This window comes from Trachinotus anak, unplaced genomic scaffold (assembly GCF_046630095.1).
Source record: "Trachinotus anak isolate AG129_WGS33_773 ecotype Australia unplaced genomic scaffold, CSIRO_AGI_Tana_v1 ptg000012l, whole genome shotgun sequence".
Classification (NCBI taxonomy): domain Eukaryota; kingdom Metazoa; phylum Chordata; class Actinopteri; order Carangiformes; family Carangidae; genus Trachinotus; species Trachinotus anak.
Window position 1 is genome coordinate 15,184,943 of NW_027273863.1, and position 19,641 is coordinate 15,204,583.

Consider the following 19,641-nt stretch of genomic DNA (forward strand, 5'->3'; position numbering starts at 1 on the left):
GGTTTTCACAAAATAACCTCACTGACGTTTGTTGCTGTTCTTGTTCATAGATCCTCTTGAAGATGTTGTGGAGAATATCTCGCAATCAGTCACCAACTCTGCTGCTGAGCTGCTAAAACAGGGTGCAGGTAATTGCCTAATGTCACTTGCTATGAATAGACATTATGACAAAGTAGTGTACATAAACACTGACACAATCCTTGTGTGCAGTGCTGTGACACTTTTGGAAATGAGTGCATCCACACTTAGCCATTTTTTTCTTGCCCTGTTATTGTGGACTGTAGGACTCGGTCACTTACGTACCTGCTGTTCAGTTATTTGCACATAGCTGTTGTGAGCTGAGTGTAATCTGAGTCTGTGTGCTCCTGCAGCCTGTAATGTGTGGTACCTGGGCTCAGTGGAGATGGAGTCCCTGACGGGTGTGCAGGCAGTACAGAAAGCCACCAGTATGACGCTCAGCTCCAACCCTCCACCCACCTCCACCGTGGTCCACTTCAAGGTTTCTTCCCAGGGAATCACCCTCACTGACAACCAGAGGAAGTAAGTACCAAACGCACTTTTACGCCATACAAACATGCAAAGACCCACTTCTCACAATAACCATCATTTTGTCTTTTTTAGGCTCTTCTTCCGGAGGCATTACAATGTCAATACAGTCATCTTTTGTGCATTGGACCCTCAAGATAGAAAGTGAGTATTGCTAATTGAAAGTCTGAACACATGTCACTGCAGAGTTATCAGTGTTAGTCATGGCTATTGGAAGGTAAACCTGTTATTACTTCAAGAAGGAGTGGCATGACAAAATGTTTCCTAGATAATTACAGCTTGAACAAGAAATTACATGAGCGAAGGAATATCAGCAAATCAGCCCATGAAAAGACAACAACTAACTTATCCTCTAACTATTATCCTCATTTCACTAAACATAGGTGGAAAAAAGATGGCTGTCCTTCAGCAAAGTAAGTCAATCACTATTATTTTGTACATCCATTGGCTTCAGAGAGTTTTCAGATGCCTTTACTTTTTCCACACTTTAGTCTGTGTGACATTTTCCCCATTAATCTACACTCAATAATCCATAATGATAAAGTGAAAAAAAAGTGCTTTTAGAAATTTTTGCTCATTTGTTAAAAATCAAAACCAGAAATCTCTCATTTACAACAATATCCAGACCTTTGATTCAGGACCTTGTAGAATTCCATTTGGCAGCAGTTACAGCTTTGACTCCTCCAGGGTTAGTCTCAACAGGCTGTGCCCACGGGGATTTGGGCAGTTTATCCGATTTTTTGTTGAACTCTATCAGATTGGATGAGAAGCATCTGTGGACTGTCAACTTCATGTTGCTCCACAGTTGTTCTACGTGGGTTAAGTCTCAATTTGCACCAGCAGAGGACCTGAATGCTTTTATAATTTAGAGATTTCAGTTAATAAAATTCAATTTTTTAATAAATTTACATTTTAAAAACATGTTTTCACTGTGTCACTATGAGTAAGTGAGTGTTAACAAAAAATTATCCATTTCAAATCAGAAGAAGAAAGAAAACGGACGAAAGTGCAAAAAGTGAAGGGTCTGAATACTTTCTAAAGTCACTGTAGCTACACCCTCAACATCACTTCATTTTAATGAGACTTGGTCTGTTGAGATGACAGATGACAGTGCACCTATTTTGTACTTTGCTCCACCTTTGCAGGATCTTTGGCTTTGTGGCGAGGAAAACCGGCACTTCCATGGACAACATATGTCACCTGTTTGCAGAGCATGACCCTGAGCAGCCAGCGAGCGCCATCGTCAACTTTGTGTCTAAGGTGATGATCGGCTCGCAGAAGAGTAAGTAGGATGGAGCTGGTCGCCTGGACAGACACAAAATAAAGACTGAAAGGCTGAACAGAGGACAAAATGTAAAGACTGGAGATGGTTATGACCTGAACATTAACCCTGGATATCAACTGGATATTATATACATTACCATCACTTACCAGCACCAGGGCATTTAATTGTATCTTTTAGTAGAAAAATATAAATCCCCTTCTATTTTGTTATTTTTCTTTGCTGTAAAATGAAATGTATATTAGCCATTTACAAAAACATCAAAATCATAGAAAAATATATAATTTTTTTCTACTGGTTTACAACTGTAATGTCTTATACAGTTATATTCATTCTCATCATATTTTAAGGACATAACAAAAGGCTGCTTTTCTTATTCATGTGTAGAATTTTTATGGACGAATCAAGAAAACCCTATGTTTGCATGTTGCTTTTTTCTACTATTTAACCAAAACAAGCTTAATTCAAGCTATTAACAGCCTGTAAAGTTGTAGCTGACCTGGAAGCACCTCTGTGCTGCATCTGTCCAGCATGCAGTAAGTTCAACATGTGCAAGGAAAGCGCAGCAGATATGTATAATTTGGACTCTGGGACTGGCTACATCGCATACAGGATGATCTTATTTTATCTATGCAATGTAAAATTTTATTTTTTTAAACCACAGCCTTCTGTACATGTGCAGCATGTAGCTGGCTTCTCTGAACTTGTTAGATTATATTCCTTTTAGGATTTATGTGAATATGACCACTTATAAAGCTGTCAGCAACAGTTTCATGAAAGCATGTGTGAGTGTGTGCGTGTGTGTGATGAAATGAGAGAAACCATAGAAAAATATTTTAATTAAACGCTAATATATATATATATATATTGACTTGACAGGAGTTGGTTAAAAACACATCGGTACTTTGTGTAGAAGACAGTGGCATTCCACTCCCAGCTGCCAAACTTTACCCTCTTTGTGGGGGCACGTGGCCACTAACAGCACTGCAGTGTTTCAGTATCAAGAAGAAATCAGTATACACATTCTGTACGTTGAATTTGACTTTTTTTTTAAAAAACACACAGGCTGCTATATCGAGGAAACAAATGCTGTCATTGCGTTAGTCTTTAAAAAGTGAGAACATTCAGTGTTGGAACTGCACAAATAAATTTAGCATTGGGCATTTTCAGCGGGTCATCTGTCTATGACGTATACAATATACTTGCTCTGGGAGACAGATGAAAATTGTATTATCCCAGCTGAGTGTTTGTTGACATTGTATATGAGATGGTGACAACAACAAAAAAAAAATCATTCCTTTCGACTGTTTTTGTGTGTTGGGCAGCCATTTCATCCAGAGAGGGACCTACCACCACAATAAAGCTTTGTTAATATTCTTACATTATGTACACATTTGTTATGTTATCATTTTCATGGCCTATTATCTGTACCTCATACTTATCTCATACAATACTGTGCCTCTGTTTATAACATGCTACATGTGAACAGTTTATGTGTATATTGATGTTGCGTTGTATTTGATGTGTCCTGTAAATAAACAAAAGGAAACATTTATGTAATCTTGGTGATCTGTTAACCCTTCAAATTAAAAGTTTGACATAGGCATCTTGTTTCCTCATCACTTGCTTTATGGTTGTTAAAATCAACCTATTGCACACTCTCTGAAAGCACATGTAGCTATAAACTGTTATCAGCCCTTGACTGGAGTTTTGTATGGCTGCAGCTTCCCATCTTATGGAAATATTGTAGATGTCTTGTGCATCATTTTATACTCATTTCCTTAAAATTTAGGATCATTTTAGATAACTCTCAACTTCAAGGTTTGATAACTCTTGGCTGCACAACATGAGTTTGTAATGACTGACCCACTGGTGCAGCTCTTGCCTGATCTCAAGTCTCAACCTCAACAGCTGGAGTATTAGTCACAGGAAAGTTTCTCTAACTTTAGTGTTTTCCAGTAGTAGCTATAATCTCACAATACAAAACAGGATGTGAAAAGGGGAGACAGATCATGACACTACTTCCCAGTCAGTAATGAGAAACCCTGCTGGAAACATATTTACTGGAACCGCAGAGAAAGGAAACAGCTTCAGTTCAGTTTGCAGCCAGCAGAGGACACTAGCAACACAAAACATTTAAACCTGCACATGAGTGGAGTGGTGTCGTGACGTGGCTTATTTCCCCTGTCAAATTTTTTTTTTTTAGCTGTAGCTTAAAGGTGAAATAGTATTTGTGTAAGTGGACCACCACCACAGCTTTTCATAAAAGATGCAGTGCTCTGCATCTGCATCTTTTTCTTTCATGTGCACATATCCAACACACACGTCCACTGTCTCAATTGTGAAGTGCAGTAAAAGAGGACTCTGCCTCCGCACAAGCCAGGACAGGTTACTCTAATGGTACTGAGAGGGAATAAAATTGCAGAGCCGAGCCTAAGAGGGAGGAAAGGTATAATGGGGTAGACCCTTCCTCCCCTCCTCCTCCCACCTCACTACTGTCCCTCTGCAGGTGGTGAAAGTGAAGAATTCCCGGGGAGGGCAGGAAGGAAGCGAAAGCCCAGGTGTGGTGACTGCAGAGAGCCCAGAGCCCGTCTTCCTCTGTTATTTAGTGCAGAGTGGCCTCGAAATAAAAGAAGCTGGGGAAAGTCCAGAAAACCAAGCAACAATATTAGACTACAGAAGAACCTGTCAGCAGAGACAATATTTCATGCAGGTAATAACAGTGTGAGAGAGCATGAGAGAGCTGGCCTGGCTTGATACAGCAATAATTCCCAATCAAGCTTGATTTATATGTCTTAATATTTACTATTACCAAGCTTATTAATGATATAAGAGAATTACGTAAAGGAAAAACAGACAAGAAATTGCCCAAGAGCAGAATTAGGTTTATTTTCCAACACCACTGATGAGCTTCTGTAATATAATCACTGCTATTGTGCTGACATTCCTGACCCGAGCAAGACACTGATTAAGCCCGTCACATACAGTACGCCTGTCTCAACAAATGCCAGCTTTCCAATAAACACAAATTTACACCCGTCTCCTCCAGCAGACTGAAGCCAATCAAGTTTCATTTTGCAGATAATGTGGAGGAAAAAGGCCGTGTTTATCAGGCTGACACAACTCATTCTCATTCCTCGGGCACCCCCAGCTCTGCTGCATTTTTACGACCACTTAATTAGAGGGGCAGGGCTCATCTCTTTCCTCTGAGGCAGAACAAAGGTTGGGGAGCAAAAATAGAAAGTGAATTCTGGGATGGCTGCACAATTTGAGGCCCCCTGTTTGGTTTTCAGCAGATGCTGAAACCTCAAAACACACTCTGAGATAAATTGGGCCGCATACAGACAGTTCAGGTCAGGTCAAAATGGGGGCATGTTTTACAGTTGATGCTCATTATTGAATAATCAGTATAACTTAGAATAACTATGTTTTGCTCCAGATTCCAAAAGAAATCATGCAGAGCCCAAAATCTGCTAATTTTAGTGCAACACACAGACAGAAACCAAAACAGTTTCTGATGTAGGCTATTGTTGCCATGACTGCACCAAAATGTGAATTACTAAGTGGACAGTGCAGAGCTCAGGGGTGCACAGTGACCCCCAGTCTTCTGTCAGATAATGTGGTCTTGGAGGGGCCATGGTCACCGTCTCTGCACTAGAAACAACAAACAGTGGGATCAAGTGCTGCTTTTGTGAAATTGGGTCATCATGGTTTGAGCAAAGGTGTAAAGCTGAAGGGGGTAAACCATGATCGCCATCTGTTATATGCTGACAAAGCCCAACAGCCCTGAGAGATAAAGACACAATAAAGACTTTGTCTTTCTTTTTTACAGTAGGTTTGGTCATATCTGCCCATGGAGTGGCAGAACCATTTATCCTTTAATTTCCACTTTTCTGCACACTCAAGCACAACACATGGTGTCTAGGTGTTACAACTGACTCAGGTTGGTGGGAGACTGTCCTGTGCAGTGGGCAGCTGGCCTATCATAACTGGTAGTTTATTTGTTACCGTGAACATAAATATACCGAAGATGAGAACAACTCAGTATGTAAATTCAAATCCCATTTGAATTTTTATTTCCTTCTAAATACAAAATGTGGACATATCCTACTTTTTTTTTTTTTTTTTTTTTTTTTTACAACATCATATTTTCCTTTTTTCCTTAGCTGAGCTACTCCTTAATCTATTCATGTAACCCCTGGCAATTTGCTGCACTAAATTGGGGTACACATACTCCTGGGTGATCATGGCTATTTTCCACTTTCTTAAACCAGCAGGGAGCAGTGAAAAATCCCTGAGACACTAGAAATGAAACATCTGCATGCATACAGTAGGCCTGAAACTCCCCTTGGACTTAACATGGACCAAAAAAAAAAAAAATTAAACTTGAGTAGAAATAAGATACACATTTATAGTTACATATAATCGCATAAATGAGATTTTTAAAAAAAAAAACAAAAAAACAAATGGGAATGGGCAGAGATCGTGTAAAATATGACCTAAATAAGTAACTAATTAACTAACTGAAACTACACAGAGTAAATCAGATGAGCTTTCCACAGTTGGGTGAACCTGTCATAGACAGCGACAGCTTTGACATGGACTGTGATAACGCTCTGTCTTTTCTCTCCATTCCTGCACCAAACCACATCTCGAAACCACAGACCACCAGCACTTATAAAATAAATGGAGCATTGTAGGGCCTCCATCTGCAAGGGATATTTCCTCCTCCACCAACTGTAATTTGGTCTTTGTTTTTACGATGAGTGATGGTGTGTCGGTGTCAGTGTGAAAATGAGACATGACTGTGCAAGAATAAATTGCACGCATTGTTGTCTGTTTCATTTGTATTTAAATCGTTTGACACCATTGTTGTGCATTCAAAAGCATGAAACAATGAAGCATGGATGAAAACGTGCTTTGTTCTCAACGAGAAACAGTTGGCCATTGCATGTTTACATTAAAACAATGCTTTCCATGTGGTTCATTGACTATAGTTTTTAAATGACAAGGCTCAGTGACAAAGTGAATGAGTCAGAGTGAGAAAAATGAGAATGGAATGTTTTGGAGATGAGGAAATGTGTATATATATATATATATATATATATATGTATATATGTATGTCTGGATATAGGTTCAAATAATAATATGTTTATGCAAGACAAAGAAATACAGACATAGGAAGTGATACAGTCTGGGGTGGGGGTTGGGGAGTGATTCGGGGCCCAAAGTGAGCGGCGCCACTCTCAGCCCACTTCCGAGCACTCTGCAATCCGTCAGGCTGAGTGCTGAGAGCTCCTCGCTCTCTGTCCTCCACTACGCTCAGGCTTAATTACAGCCTTGGATTGCCTCAGGGGCCAAGCCTCCAGAAATGGGGACCATGACAGTTCCACGAACAGACCAATCCAAAAAAAAAATTATTAACCGACCCTGGAATTAGATCAAAGGTGGCCTTTGCCCTTTTGGCTCTTTTCTTGTTCACCATTCAAACCACATCTAATAATCGGATAATTGTCAAAGGTCTGTATGGGTTCCAGTAAGAGCGGAATCAAAGGGAAGACATGATTATATTAATCATAATAGAGACCCTTGCGTCCAATTTGTGTTTGATGAGAGCCTGTTCGAAAAGCTCTCAGACAGGGGCAATTATAAGAGAGACGGTCATGAGACGATGGGGGCAAAAAGAATAACAGTGACCATGCCAGACTTGTCATGTGATCTGCGGCAGTCTCATTCCCAAACAGTGCTGCACCTCCTCTTTTACTCCAACACACCTCCGTACAGTATGTGCCTACACACTCTCACTCCACACACACACACACACACACACACACACACACAAGGACCCCCACTGCCATCCAAAATTCCAAGTAAGAATGGGAAAAGAAGTGGTTGGTGTTTGAGAGTGAGGGGCACACACACACGCACACTCTCTCTCTCTCTCTCTCACACACACACAAAACGTCCTTCTCCTGGTTTAACCCAGACATGCTCTGCAGACCTCCAGCTGATTAAACTATGCACTTTTCAATCTGTGAGCCTTGGCCCTCTCTCCAAATACTTGCGCTTTTCCCTGTCACTACAGTAACACCATCCCCTGTATCTCTGCACTGCACTTAGACAGAATCACACTAACAGAGCCAGAGGAGGGGGAGCTGCCAAAACAAGCATTATTACATATGGCATGCATCAGAAATACACTCAACTTACTTTTTTCAATGAAAGGAATGCTAATAAGGCATCCCGATCATACATCACATACTCCCTGCTATGGATTAACTAAAGTGAACCTATACAGTATTTTGGGTGAATTGACCCAGTTGCTGTGTTATAATATTAAAAACGGGGATAGAAATATAGTAATAAAAGCATCATTATGAAAATAACTGCTCAGAATTATTCATAGCTATAATCTATGGGTTTAATAAAACTAGAGATGATACTGAGAATACATGTGACATGACATGGGCAGGTTTATATTTAGCTATAGGGCTTCAGTGCAATAAGCCACAGTGAGCAACAGCCTGGCTGCTGGAGCCAACGGAGGCCACTCTCAGAGCTTCAAGCCAGTGTATCTGATTTGTGCAAATCATCTTTAAACAGTGGAAAATTGCCACAGATTAGGATTTGACAAGTAGTTGTGGTTTGCTGTTGTGGCCTCTGAAAGCAGGTTATGTTAAACACATGTACAGTAATATCCTGTGTGTGCAAACGCACATTCTTCACACTGCCGCTTTATTGAGTGGCTGCTCTGTGGGACGACATTCCTTCAGTACATTGCTCCCTGTGCCCGACGCTCTCCTCTGCTATGCTGAATATGCACAGGTGGCTGAGAGACCCCCTTCCAAAGATCTCAGAGCGGAGGAGAGGGAGGAAAATCAGCAGGCTTTTTTCAGCATATGAAACAAATGTTTGGCATTCCACTGAGCACTGCTCTGCTGTAGACCTGTCTGTTAACAGGCAGCAGTATGCCAGGGCTTGTTGGCAAATGATTTGACTTTGGCTCCCAAGAAATTTCAAAAGGAAAGAGGAACTGCACTCCTCGCCTCTCCTGCTGTTATTCTTTTGAGGTATTGTGGACGTTCTGTGCTGGTGTATTCCCTCGCTCATCTGTAACCAATTAATAGTGGACCTAAAAACTCTACAGATGTAATTACTCAGGAATTTTCTCACTTACACGTGTGCTATGTGTCCTTATTCTTAGGTCTGCTTTGTAGCACTGACAAATGACCAGAACAGGCCCAACTATGTCACACATCCTAACAACAAGTTCAAAGATCACTGCTTCACTGTAGGTGTGAGGAGCAGGTACATGAGGTGCATTCTTTGCATGACACAAAAACACTGAATACCATATGGGCACGTCACCTTGTAAACGATGTTTGGCCGGTGGGTTTCCTCCTTGGTCTGAACAACACTGATGGTGCAGGTGGACAGCAGCAGATCTTGTGGCCCAGTTATAGTTTGACTTTCATCCAGCCAACGTGAAACCTATTTGTTATAAAATAACGTCACTTGGATTTTCTTTGCTCCATTTACAAGTAAGCAAGGATTCGAGCAACAAGCATCAGGTCTGCAAATGAGGCCATTTTATTGGTACTAGATGACTATTTGCAACCTTCTCAACCTACAGAATGCCAAGGTTTTAAAGAGATAAACTATATCTACATCATATTACCTGCAAACAAGCATAAATCATGGATATGTAGAAAGTCTAACAGGTTATATGGTCATTTGGGATATTAGTGTATAAAATTATGCTTTATAAAAAGGAGGGAAGAAGTCAATTGAACTTCAGAGCTTTAAACGTAAAAGTAGTCATTATTCTGGAAGATACACATTATAATATTATTACTGATAAAATAATGTGTAAGCAACATTTCTATGGGCAAGATGTAATTAATGTAAACAATTACGCACACTGCTGGGTGGTTTCATCTACAAAAATGCACCATATTTCCATATTTGACAAAAATATGCATTTGTTTTGTATGCAGAATATCATTCTGCAACACACCCAATAACTGTAGTAAATAAAAACAATAAATGTTGTGTGATACAAGTATAAAGAGGAAAGCGAAGGAGGCCACCACCACTGCTTTTGTGTTCTTCAGCGCCTCATCTGTTGCACTGTTGTAGCTCATACTGTAAAGCTTGAAATGATCATCTTATGTATGGACTGGTCGCAGTTTATGAGCTTAAACCATAACCAGGTCATGCAGGGTCATGTGCAGGAGCCTCTTGGGTCTCAGATCAGTGGACACATACACACACACACACACACACACAGTATATGCAAACATATAGTCATGTGAACACTTGTACATAAACACACCTGCCCACAGCCCAGCACTAAACACACACACACACACACGCACAAAAACACAAACATATGGCGTATGAGCCCATTTAAGTTTCCAAAGTTCACCGCAAGTGTCTCTGAATCATTGAAAAATAACGTACACACGCATGTTGGCGCCCCCTATGAATGAATACGCGCATAGGAGATGCCTGGATCTGCTGTGTGTGGGCTCCCCAAACTGAGAAACTGAGACCTGATACTTTTAAAAAAACATTTCTGCGGATATTTCTCATGGGTTACATAACTATTTCCTAGAATGTGTCTAATAACCTGACGGTCTTTATTGCACATTAAAATATATCTAGAATATCCAGACCTCCACTGAATCCCTCAGCTAAGGTAAAAAGTAAAGTAAAAAAAAACAAAAAAAAAAAAAAAACACTGGCCAATCATTTTTCTTAAATTTATGTCATTTAAAATAAATCTTAAAGAGCCATACCGTAAATGTTATCCTGTGGTCTGTGTATTTCCCCCCGCATATTGCCCCGATGGTTTAAAAGGAATAACGGAGTCGAGGCAATTCACCAGGAGACCACAAGCTATTCGGGGGTGTGACTACAGTCACCGGGGTCTATATATTGAGATGTTTTGTCCAGTGGCTTTATGTGAATGAGAGAGAAGCTGCCCAGAGAAAAGTCACCACAGCAGGACAGTGCGCTTCCTCACTCCCTCACCATACGCCCCCATACGCCGCCATGGATTCCCGTTTTCGCGCACTTTGCATGACTTTTGTCCTGGCCTCGTTGAGCCGGAGGTCAGGTGCGGTCGGACCGGTCATCAGATGCGAACCATGTGACGTTGGAGCGCGGCTTTTGTGCAAACCTCTGCCCAAGGACTGCGCCGAGAGGGTCCGCGAACCGGGCTGCGGCTGCTGCATGACTTGCGCGCTGAGCTTCGGTCAGCCGTGCGGCGTGTACACCGGCAGATGTGGCTCCGGACTGACATGTCAGCATCAGCCCGGTGAGACCAAACCTCTGCAGGCTCTGCTGGAGGGACGGGGGGTCTGTGCAAACGCCACAAACAAGAGAGCAGCCGTCAGACCAACACCTCCAGTCAATGAGCTCCCAGGTAAATCTGAATCTATATGCATAGAACTCAGACTTGTATTTATCACCCCAAAAACAAGACGTGTTGGTAAGACAAAGAAGTTATTTAAGTTTTGGCAACATTAATAACTGGTGTCACTCATTACATTTTTTATCATTTATGGAAAGAAGGGGTGGAGGATGAAACAAGTTGAAGGACATCTAAGGGAGATTTGTAGAAACTCTGTGCAGAAATACAGGTGCAGCTCAACATCAGAAAGGTGTGAGGACCTGAACTTCTCTGAATCAGTTACCTAAGACTCAATGTTGATTTTTTAGGATCCTTCCCTGAGATGGCATAAGTATTTAGCTTGTGCACTCCAAAAGGGGAATAAATGAATTCAAAGTTCAAGGTAGAGACACATTTGTAATGTAATAGTAGCCTCATTGCATATTTCTGCCGAAACTGCCAAAAAGATGGACATAAATTTCAGGAAATGCTTCTGAAAAATGGAGTCACTCATGTCCCTCAAACTGATTGCCGGCTTAAAAAGTGAAACATGTTTGAATCGACATGAAAAAGTAGTCCCTTAAATGGAAGGTTATATATCTCGGTGTACTGTTTTGTGAGTAAACACGTTTTTATTCAAACTTCAGCAGAAAATATTGACACTCAGGACGAGGAGCGGAATTCCACCGGCTCGGGCCTTCAGATCTCATACAGCACCCACAGACCCATGGGATCCCTGAGACCTCCGCTTCACCCTTTCTTCCCCTCTGCCAAGTCAGAAGTCCTGAGGCGGGAGCAGCAGAAGCGAACCCAGAGCTTTAAAATGGAGGAGCTCCCAGGACCACTCATCACAGACCAACAAAACTTCTCCCTAGAGACCAAACAGGAGCCTGAGTATGTAAGTACCACAACCAATATTTTTCTGTCTTCAGAGCACACTGGAGGAATGTTTTTCTCCTCTTCCTCTGTGTTTTGGTGTTTTTCTCCCCCTGCGGGTGATGAAATGTTTTGGGTAGCGCCGCTGACGGTTGGCAGGCATCGTCGTGAGCAGTAGAATGGCATGGCAGAGAGCGGGTACGATGGCCCTGCGGCTGACCTGGGTCAGGCAGTTGTTTGGCCACAAGGCGTCCGCGTGCCGGGTGTACTGAGAGCCAGCAAATGATGGATTGGCCTATGTGAGTGCCTGTTGGGAAGCCCTGCTGCTATTTTGATCTTCTCTTTGGACAGAGAAGTGAGCACACACTAGTAATGGGCTTTGACTGGCTGCTTTGATTAGTGACTGGAGTACTTGGACTTGAGGACAAGGCTTCTGGCTCCTTCTTTGAGCTCTTTGAATTCACGTTATCCCCCATCCTTTGTATAAAGTGTAAAAGTTCTAAGCAGCTTTGGCAAACTGTTAAGCCCCTACAAGTCGGTCAGATGAATTCAATTCTCATCCGTCACTTCTTTCATATTGCAGCCACCATTGTTTAAGTATTACAGCAGAGCAGTGTGTGATGCAGTGTAAGCCAGCTTTGTAAATGTCTTTATTTACAAACCCCATCATGATTTGTGTCAAAATCATGCGGCTGAAGGAAAAATACCTTGAGCTAACGGCATCAGCTGCACTCAGATATGTTGAAGTGCTTTCAACTTTGAGCTGGAAATGAGTATTTCAAAGCACTGGGGAAAGTGCAGTAACTTCTCATGTGTTTCCTCATCTGTAGGGTCCCTGTCGGAGAGAGATTGAGAGCATTCTCAGCAGCCTCAAGATTACAGACATTCTCAACCCCAGAGGTTTCCGCATACCAAACTGTGACAAGAAGGGCTTCTATAAGAAAAAGCAGGTAACACAGCACATTTAAAGCACCATCATTTGATGCTGACTCCAGGATAATGATAGATTGATGCGTCGATTTCACGAGGGGCTACGCATAATTTAAAAATCTAACCTTTCAACTTGTTTAATACTTTTAAAAGCTGCAAAAATGAAACCTTTTTTTTTTTTTTTTTACAGGCTACATTGATAAAGATTCAGTGCTAGTCTAGTGACTCAAACTTTAGTTCTCCTGCAGCCCAATTACAGATTCGTAGCTGTCCTCCTGTATTCATTGCTAGTTATTAGAGCCTCATCATTGCACCACCACACCAGTGAGGTAGACCCTAGCCACTGACTCTGGAGACAGGAACCACAGGGGCCAAACCCCAGTGGGGTTGACGGCTGGGACGATGGCCGTTTAACGGGAACCCTCCCAGGGAGACAGACGTCAAGGTGGCCACCGGCACCCGATGCGCTCGCCCCATAATTGCTGGACTTTTGAGAAGCAGGCACAGAAATAGAGCTGCAGCCATTCCCCACGCTCACATGGTTCACCCACGATCGGGTTGTAATAAATGAGTGGTTCTGACGCATTCATATGGAGGCACTTAGGGCTCCTGCGCCACTGCATCACCGAGGCAGCTTTTCTTATTACATAGCAGTCCCTCCTGCTTAATGGAAGTGTTCTCTTTGACCTGCAATCATCTCATAACCAGCCTCACAACGCCAGGCTCATTGTCTTTGTTTATGTAGAGTGGACCTAGTGTACCGTGCTGAGCCCTCAGGCGCTGAAGGAGTGGCAGACATTTCATGTTGGTCAGTTTAATTTGGACGTTTGCATGATTTTAAGCAAAAACATCTCTTATTACAGCTCTTAATAACAGTAAATGTTCTTTTAGAGAAAAAAACATACCAAGGGCAGACTTCATGCTGGGAGCAGATCCACTTTTCTTAAGTAAATTGGGCTTAAATTTTTGATTACCACATTAGTTTTCCTTGCATACAGCTTGTGATACTTTTGTTTTGCAGCTGAAATTTTAAATCCATTATGGTGCATTTTTGTCCTCACAAAATTAAGTGAAGATAAGACATTTGTTTTTAAAAAATTCAACACATAATGGCCTTCTCCTTCCAACCTTCCCGTGCAACAGTGGTCTTACAGCAAGACGGCCCTGCTCAGATCAGACTCTCGCTCAAACCTCACTGAAATATTGAACTAAATCAGGATGTACACCCCCCCCCTCCCTGATCAGCTCTGACTCCTCTGTGGAGCAGTAGCACAGTTGCTGTAGCCCTTGAAATGAATGGCTGCATGTTTTACTAGAGTGGAGGTTGACCTTTAGTAAAATTGGCAGTAAAATAACAGCCCTTGGGTAGCTCCACAGACTCTGTAAGTCATTTGTAGTACCCATAATTTGGAGCTGTGGGGTATAATCAGCAACAGATGATTCGTACTGGCCACCAGCTTCTGAAAATAGATCTTGGTTCTCAGTTGTTCACAAACGGGACTAAGCAAATATTTTACCAGGTTTCTGTTTACCTTAAAGGTCTCTATATGTGTGTGCAACAGGAGGTAGACCATAAAAGCTGCTCAAAATACCACAGCGTGTTGGATAGCCAAGGCTGCGTCGACTCAGCACAATCTGACCATTAATACCTCTTAACTATTGCTGTTCTACTTCATTGACTAAAGTGGCTTGTTACCCATAATGCTGCATATTCAACTGGATTTACACATTTAGCAGCCCCCCCCCCCCTCTGCTATTTCTCTTCCCTCCCCTTCACCTTGTCCCTTCCTTCACTTTCAGTGCCGTCCATCCAAAGGCAGAAAGCGCGGCTTCTGTTGGTGTGTGGACAAATACGGGCAGCCTTTGCCAGGTTTTGATGGGAAGGAGCGAGGAGACGCCCAGTACTACAACTCCGAGAGCCAATAGGAGCAGAGCAGGACGGAGGGAGGGAGGGTGGGAGTGAGAGCAAGAAGAATTGTAAACAAATGGAGACACTGAGGATATTGGGAGAGAGGTCAAGAGATGGCTCAACCGATATGTGGATGTTTGCTATTTCTATCTGTTGCCTGTGGGACCTTTTTTTCTGAGGCAGAGCAAGGGGAACAGAGGAAGAGTACCAGGAGGAAAAAGCCTCCGTGTTGCAGATACACTCTGTACTTTTCTGCGACGGATGGATACTTTATAAGCTGTTTGTCTCTCTCCCGACCTGGACGGCTTCTGAGAGGAGGATTTATCTCAGAGGCCTTATTCTGATTATAAGACACAGAGACATTTACGTGTACTTGTCACAAACGTCGATGAGAGTGCTCTTCATTTACGCACAATTAAGTGGCATTGCACATGTGTACATGCTTGTGACGTGTAATCATAATTTGTATGCTTGATGATTTGTTATAAAGACGTTGTGAGTGGTCATGATGTATGTATGCCTGAATATGTCTCTCAGAGTAAGCATGCAGTGCCTTACTATGAATTCCACTTTTTGCAGTTGCTTCCTGCTCCTCAGGGTAGTCGGCCTGGAACTGTGCAGCTCAAACACTACAGTGCGTCAGGTTTTTACGCTCGATCTCAAGCCACAGAGAGAAAGAGGGACATCTGTATCTGTACCATGATCGTTACTGTTTTGTTGTCACTTTACATAAGCTGAATTTTTTGGGGGATAAAGGCCACAAAGCATTATCTCTGATCTCTGTGTAGCCAGTGATAATTTTCATCACTTGCCTTGGTTTAAGTAAATATGCTGTTTGCATGTACAATGCAACCCTCAGAGGTCTATTTTTACTTAATAAAGGCAGTATAAAATGATCAGGTATTGTTATTTTTCTTTTCTTTTTGGAATGTGAATGAACCAAATGGGAAACAAATACATTAAAAGATGACCCCAATCATGATGAAATAATATATTTATTGGATGCACATCAATAGAATTTGAAGACTATATACACCGTTTCAACAAAACTGATAATGGAATAGCAGCATTCCTGGAAAATAGCATTCCCAAAAAATATGGTCCACTGCACATGACCTTAACAACAAACTAAAGCATAAACGTGAGTGAATCACAATAAATACTAGAATAGAAGCTAAAATAGGTAAAAGAAAAAAAAGACCGCAGTGACCCTCTAGACAAATACAAAGGTGAGAAACGTGTAGCCGAGAAGGGCCCTCAGCAACCCTCTGCTAAACCTGTGGACCTGCAGAGACTAGTCGAGGTAGACAAATGCAGAAGAACCCATCCCAAACCTCACAGTGGCTTGGATGAGCCCTGATATGTTTGTGCTTGGCCACTGTGCACATACTTGTGGCACTTTAAGTATTTCCCCCAATACCCATTGAGGAAACGCCAATGGAGATACATTCAGACAATGTCAACATGTTGAATGAATGAGCGGCTGTGTTGTTTCGTGCCATGCACAGCTCCAGTTTTGAATGAATGAAAAAAAAAAGAAAAAAAAAAAACCCTGATCCTGAAGACTCTGAAATGGGCTTGGCAAAGCTGCGGACCTGTGGTTTTGAGCAATGGAGTTATTTAGTCAGAAACACAAATGTATACAGTGTTGCCCTATTTACAATTGAAAAAAACAGGCAAACATATAAAAAATCTAAAAACGACAAATGGTTAATGCTAGGAAGAATATACAAGTGGTGAATAAATAAGTCTTGATACATACATCATGTAAATAAAATGAATAAATGTGTTTTTGTAAAAGGAAGTCAGTTCACCAGGTGGTTGCATGTACATATTAAGTTAAGAAACATGTTTGCTTGTATCTGCATGTGTCTGTGAATGCATCTGGGTGTGTCTTTGTGACTGGTAGCATGTCCATCCCTTAGTGTGTGACTTCTTGATGACACTCTGAATCAAGGAGCAGGTCACTCGATCCTGGGATCTTCTTCCCATTCCAGGGAGAGACACACCAGCAGCGAGTGGGTGGACCAACCAGAGAGGACTCACACTGAAGGAGAGACAGAGATGGGGGGGGGGGGGTACCGCATGAATAAAACACCCAGTCGTTTCAGGTTCAAATATTTGCTTTGTGAAATCCTAATATTCCCACCTGCTTGGCCTTGTAGAAGCCGTACTTGTCACAGTTGGGGAGGTAGAAAGTTGTGAACTTCTCTCCTAGTTTCTGCTGAGAGCTGGCTATCATGTCCAGTGCCGTGTGCAGTTCAATGTGACAGGGTCCCTGTGCAGAAAAAAAAAGACAAACAGTGAGAACAACACCCACACATTAATATGTTAACATTATATTCACAGTTATCTCTCTGGAACCATGGTCCCTCAAAACCAAGAGCTCCCTCTTGTGGAAGGAAGGTTTACTTTGTCGAATCACTTTCATGACTTCATGTTTTCTCCTCACCTGTTGTACCAGCTTGTTGCGGATAGCGTTGGCCTTGGCCTTGATGCTCTCGTGGCCCTCAGCAGTGTCTTGGTGGTCAAAGGGAAGGTTGAGACCCAGCAAGTGGTGCAGGGAGCTGTGGTCGGGGACTCCCTCAGTTTCCTCTGTAGAAGTAAAATAAATGTTTGTTTACCAGTATGTTTGAAATGTATCCTGTTGTGTAAGATTTCCTGCTTTCTAGCTCAAAGTGAAGCATTTTATAACCATGACGTGAGGAAACATTAACAGTGAAGACATAGGTAAACCTTGACAAACTTAGATTACCTTGGCCCACGTCTTCAGTGCAGACCCCCTGCCCCCTGGTCAAAGCGTGGAGAGGTCTGGCCTCACCAGGCCTGGGAGCGCAGCGGAGACCCTCACCACAGTGGGCTGTGTGGACTCCACAGGATGCCCCTCTCTCCAGAGCGCAGGCCATGCAGCAGCCGCAGCCAGGCTCCCTCAGCACCTGCCTGCACTCTGCTGGGACGGCAGGACAGTTGTTCCGTTTCTCCTGAGTGCAGGGGGCACAGTGGATAGGCTCCGGTCCCACCACTGGGGATGACCGCACCATGACTAAGACAGCCAGAGCCGCTCCTGCCACAAATGTAAGCCTCTCGTGTAATCCAGGCATCTCCAGTGTTCAGATAAATACTGTATGTTCTTCCTTTTGGACTTGCCTCTGTAGTTTTCCTTCTCAAGTGATTTCTGCAAACCAGCAGTATTTATGTGGAGATCTGGCCTCCAGACAAGTTAATGTTTGACACAGTGACCACAGATATAAAATAGTTTTGACAAAGCTGCTGTAAACGGTGGATGACCCTGCTTGACGTACGTAGATCCAGGTTCACAAGGTCTGTTGTCAATATTGACTTTTGAACATAAAGCGACATCAAAACAACCCTGTTTTTGGACGTCCAAATTACTGATCTCTGTCTTTACATTTGGGGTTATGAAAACATGAATACCGCTTTTTGAAGAAATGTATCAATAAAGCAGTGAATAACAACATCCACAATAAGGAATCCTAGATAATCCAAGGAGTTATAGGTTACCAGATAATGAATGGTGATTACGAAAACTCACTGTGATTACTGCTGTCAAACACTTATTTTGTTAAGTAACGCTGACTGATATTGTGCTTTGACACTGTTTTGACACTAAAACCCTATTTGTCCCTGTAGTGTCTTTGGTGAAGGTTCCTCTTATCAGGGAGACAGAAAAACAAGCTCATTCGCCTCTAACATTGCATAACCCTAACATTATGGATTGCTCTGCTAGAATCACAACATGTTTGTCTGAAGAAAGATGGTAGTAACAGGTTGTTTCCTTGGTGTAGTATTTAACATAACTATCTAAGGCAAATGCCAAATACCTCGGCACACTCTATATGCGATATACACACCAACACTACTAACGCTGTAGACTCTATATGACTCCAGGATTTTCATTTTGTAAGATCTTTGTTTAATTGAACAGAGAAGTTCTGTTATCTAACCCCGCTAACTTGAAATCTAACAAACTGAACAACAAAGAAATCTCCCACTGTAATAATGCTTCAACCAACAGAGACCAATAAAGCGATCAGGATTCAATAAAGTATTTTTTATAATTATTATTACAGCATAAGTTCCCATAAACCCAAGCATGTATACACTGATGAGACAGAGATGATTATTGCAGGGTCAGTCAAGGCCCTGGATGCTGTTGGTGGTGAGGATTTGGTCTTACCACACAATGAAATACAGTATATACAGTATTCTACTTGAATACTCATTCTTCTACTTCACTACATCTGGAGAGCATATATTACTCTTTGTACACACACACACACACACACACACACACGACAGCATAACTTTTCATGCAACTTTAATGCAATGTTACAAACAGTACATAAATCAGCATATAAAAAAATAATTCAGTAATATAATGATCTGTATAACATAACCATATATTTTTCTGTATAATGAAAACTTTTAGTTCTTACACTTTTGTAAATACAGTTGTACTTTCACTTCAGTCAACAACGTAATGCAGGATTTTTACTTGTAATGTATTTTTACCTTGTTGTATTCCTCCTTTTACTTAAGTAAAGGATGTGGATACTTCAACCAAAAGAGGTTTTTATGGAAAACTATTGGACTGGGACTGAATGAAATGCTTAAGTAAATATTTTTTGCTCAAGCATGAGACATGAACAGGTTCTCCCAAAATAGGTTTAATGTGTTCAC

At 41.9% G+C, this 19,641-nt stretch overlaps 3 protein-coding genes and 1 long non-coding RNA gene across 10 annotated transcripts in view; 2 read left to right on the plus strand and 2 right to left on the minus strand.

Moving 5' to 3' along the window:
• The window catches only part of LOC139628534 (tensin-3-like), a 32,019-nt gene extending 28,636 nt beyond the window's left edge, over window positions 1–3,383 (plus strand). For all 3 annotated transcript variants that reach the window (XM_071490270.1, XM_071490272.1, XM_071490271.1), the window contains 5 exons: window positions 51–128; window positions 372–540; window positions 622–690; window positions 930–959; window positions 1,692–3,383. In XM_071490270.1, the coding sequence (XP_071346371.1) occupies window positions 51–128; window positions 372–540; window positions 622–690; window positions 930–959; window positions 1,692–1,836 (491 nt within the window). In that variant the 3' untranslated portion in view covers window positions 1,837–3,383. The remainder of the gene's footprint in view (window positions 1–50; window positions 129–371; window positions 541–621; window positions 691–929; window positions 960–1,691) is intronic.
• On the minus strand, window positions 3,075–10,757 carry LOC139628539 (uncharacterized). Its single transcript, XR_011692805.1, has 3 exons — window positions 10,630–10,757; window positions 9,197–9,319; window positions 3,075–4,464 (listed from the first exon to the last, which is right to left on the minus strand). It is a non-coding gene; the product is annotated as an uncharacterized lncRNA (long non-coding RNA).
• LOC139628537 (insulin-like growth factor-binding protein 3) lies at window positions 10,735–15,837 on the plus strand. 5 transcript variants are annotated; one of them, XR_011692804.1, is made up of 5 exons: window positions 10,735–11,258; window positions 11,873–12,123; window positions 12,932–13,051; window positions 13,222–13,476; window positions 14,832–14,969. XR_011692804.1 is itself a non-coding variant. In XM_071490277.1 (4 exons), exons 1-4 carry the CDS (start codon window positions 10,886–10,888, stop codon window positions 15,676–15,678), a joined length of 903 nt encoding a protein of 300 aa, XP_071346378.1. In that variant the 5' UTR covers window positions 10,735–10,885; the 3' UTR covers window positions 15,679–15,837. The 5 variants fall into 5 exon arrangements, 4 of the variants coding, with proteins under 4 accessions (XP_071346378.1, XP_071346379.1, XP_071346380.1 ...); XM_071490277.1 differs by lacking the exons at window positions 13,222–13,476; window positions 14,832–14,969 and adding an exon at window positions 15,520–15,837; XM_071490278.1 differs by lacking the exons at window positions 13,222–13,476; window positions 14,832–14,969 and adding an exon at window positions 15,520–15,837 and having other exon boundaries at window positions 11,876–12,123.
• Window positions 15,838–15,916: 79 nt separating this feature from the next.
• On the minus strand, window positions 15,917–18,127 carry LOC139628538 (insulin-like growth factor-binding protein 1). Its single transcript, XM_071490281.1, has 4 exons — window positions 17,696–18,127; window positions 17,393–17,535; window positions 17,090–17,218; window positions 15,917–16,987 (listed from the first exon to the last, which is right to left on the minus strand). The coding sequence occupies exons 1-4, from the start codon at window positions 18,039–18,041 to the stop codon at window positions 16,862–16,864; spliced, it is 744 nt and encodes a 247-aa protein (XP_071346382.1). The 5' UTR covers window positions 18,042–18,127; the 3' UTR covers window positions 15,917–16,861.
• Window positions 18,128–19,641: the final 1,514 nt, after the last annotated feature.

Excerpts from the sequence above, each read along its gene's own strand:
- LOC139628537 (XM_071490277.1), top strand. The coding sequence starts at position 10,886 with ATGGATTCCCGTTTTCGCGCACTTTGCATGACTTTTGTCCTGGCCTCG. Across the intron at positions 12,124-12,931 it reads CCAAACAGGAGCCTGAGTAT|GGTCCCTGTCGGAGAGAGAT; the intron begins GTAAGTACCACA and ends CCTCATCTGTAG. Across the intron at positions 13,052-15,519 it reads GCTTCTATAAGAAAAAGCAG|TTGCTTCCTGCTCCTCAGGG; the intron begins GTAACACAGCAC and ends CACTTTTTGCAG.
- LOC139628538 (XM_071490281.1), bottom strand. The coding sequence starts at position 18,041 with ATGCCTGGATTACACGAGAGGCTTACATTTGTGGCAGGAGCGGCTCTG. Across the intron at positions 17,536-17,695 it reads CACTGAAGACGTGGGCCAAG|AGGAAACTGAGGGAGTCCCC; the intron begins GTAATCTAAGTT and ends TTACTTCTACAG. Across the intron at positions 17,219-17,392 it reads GCAACAAGCTGGTACAACAG|GGACCCTGTCACATTGAACT; the intron begins GTGAGGAGAAAA and ends TTTTCTGCACAG.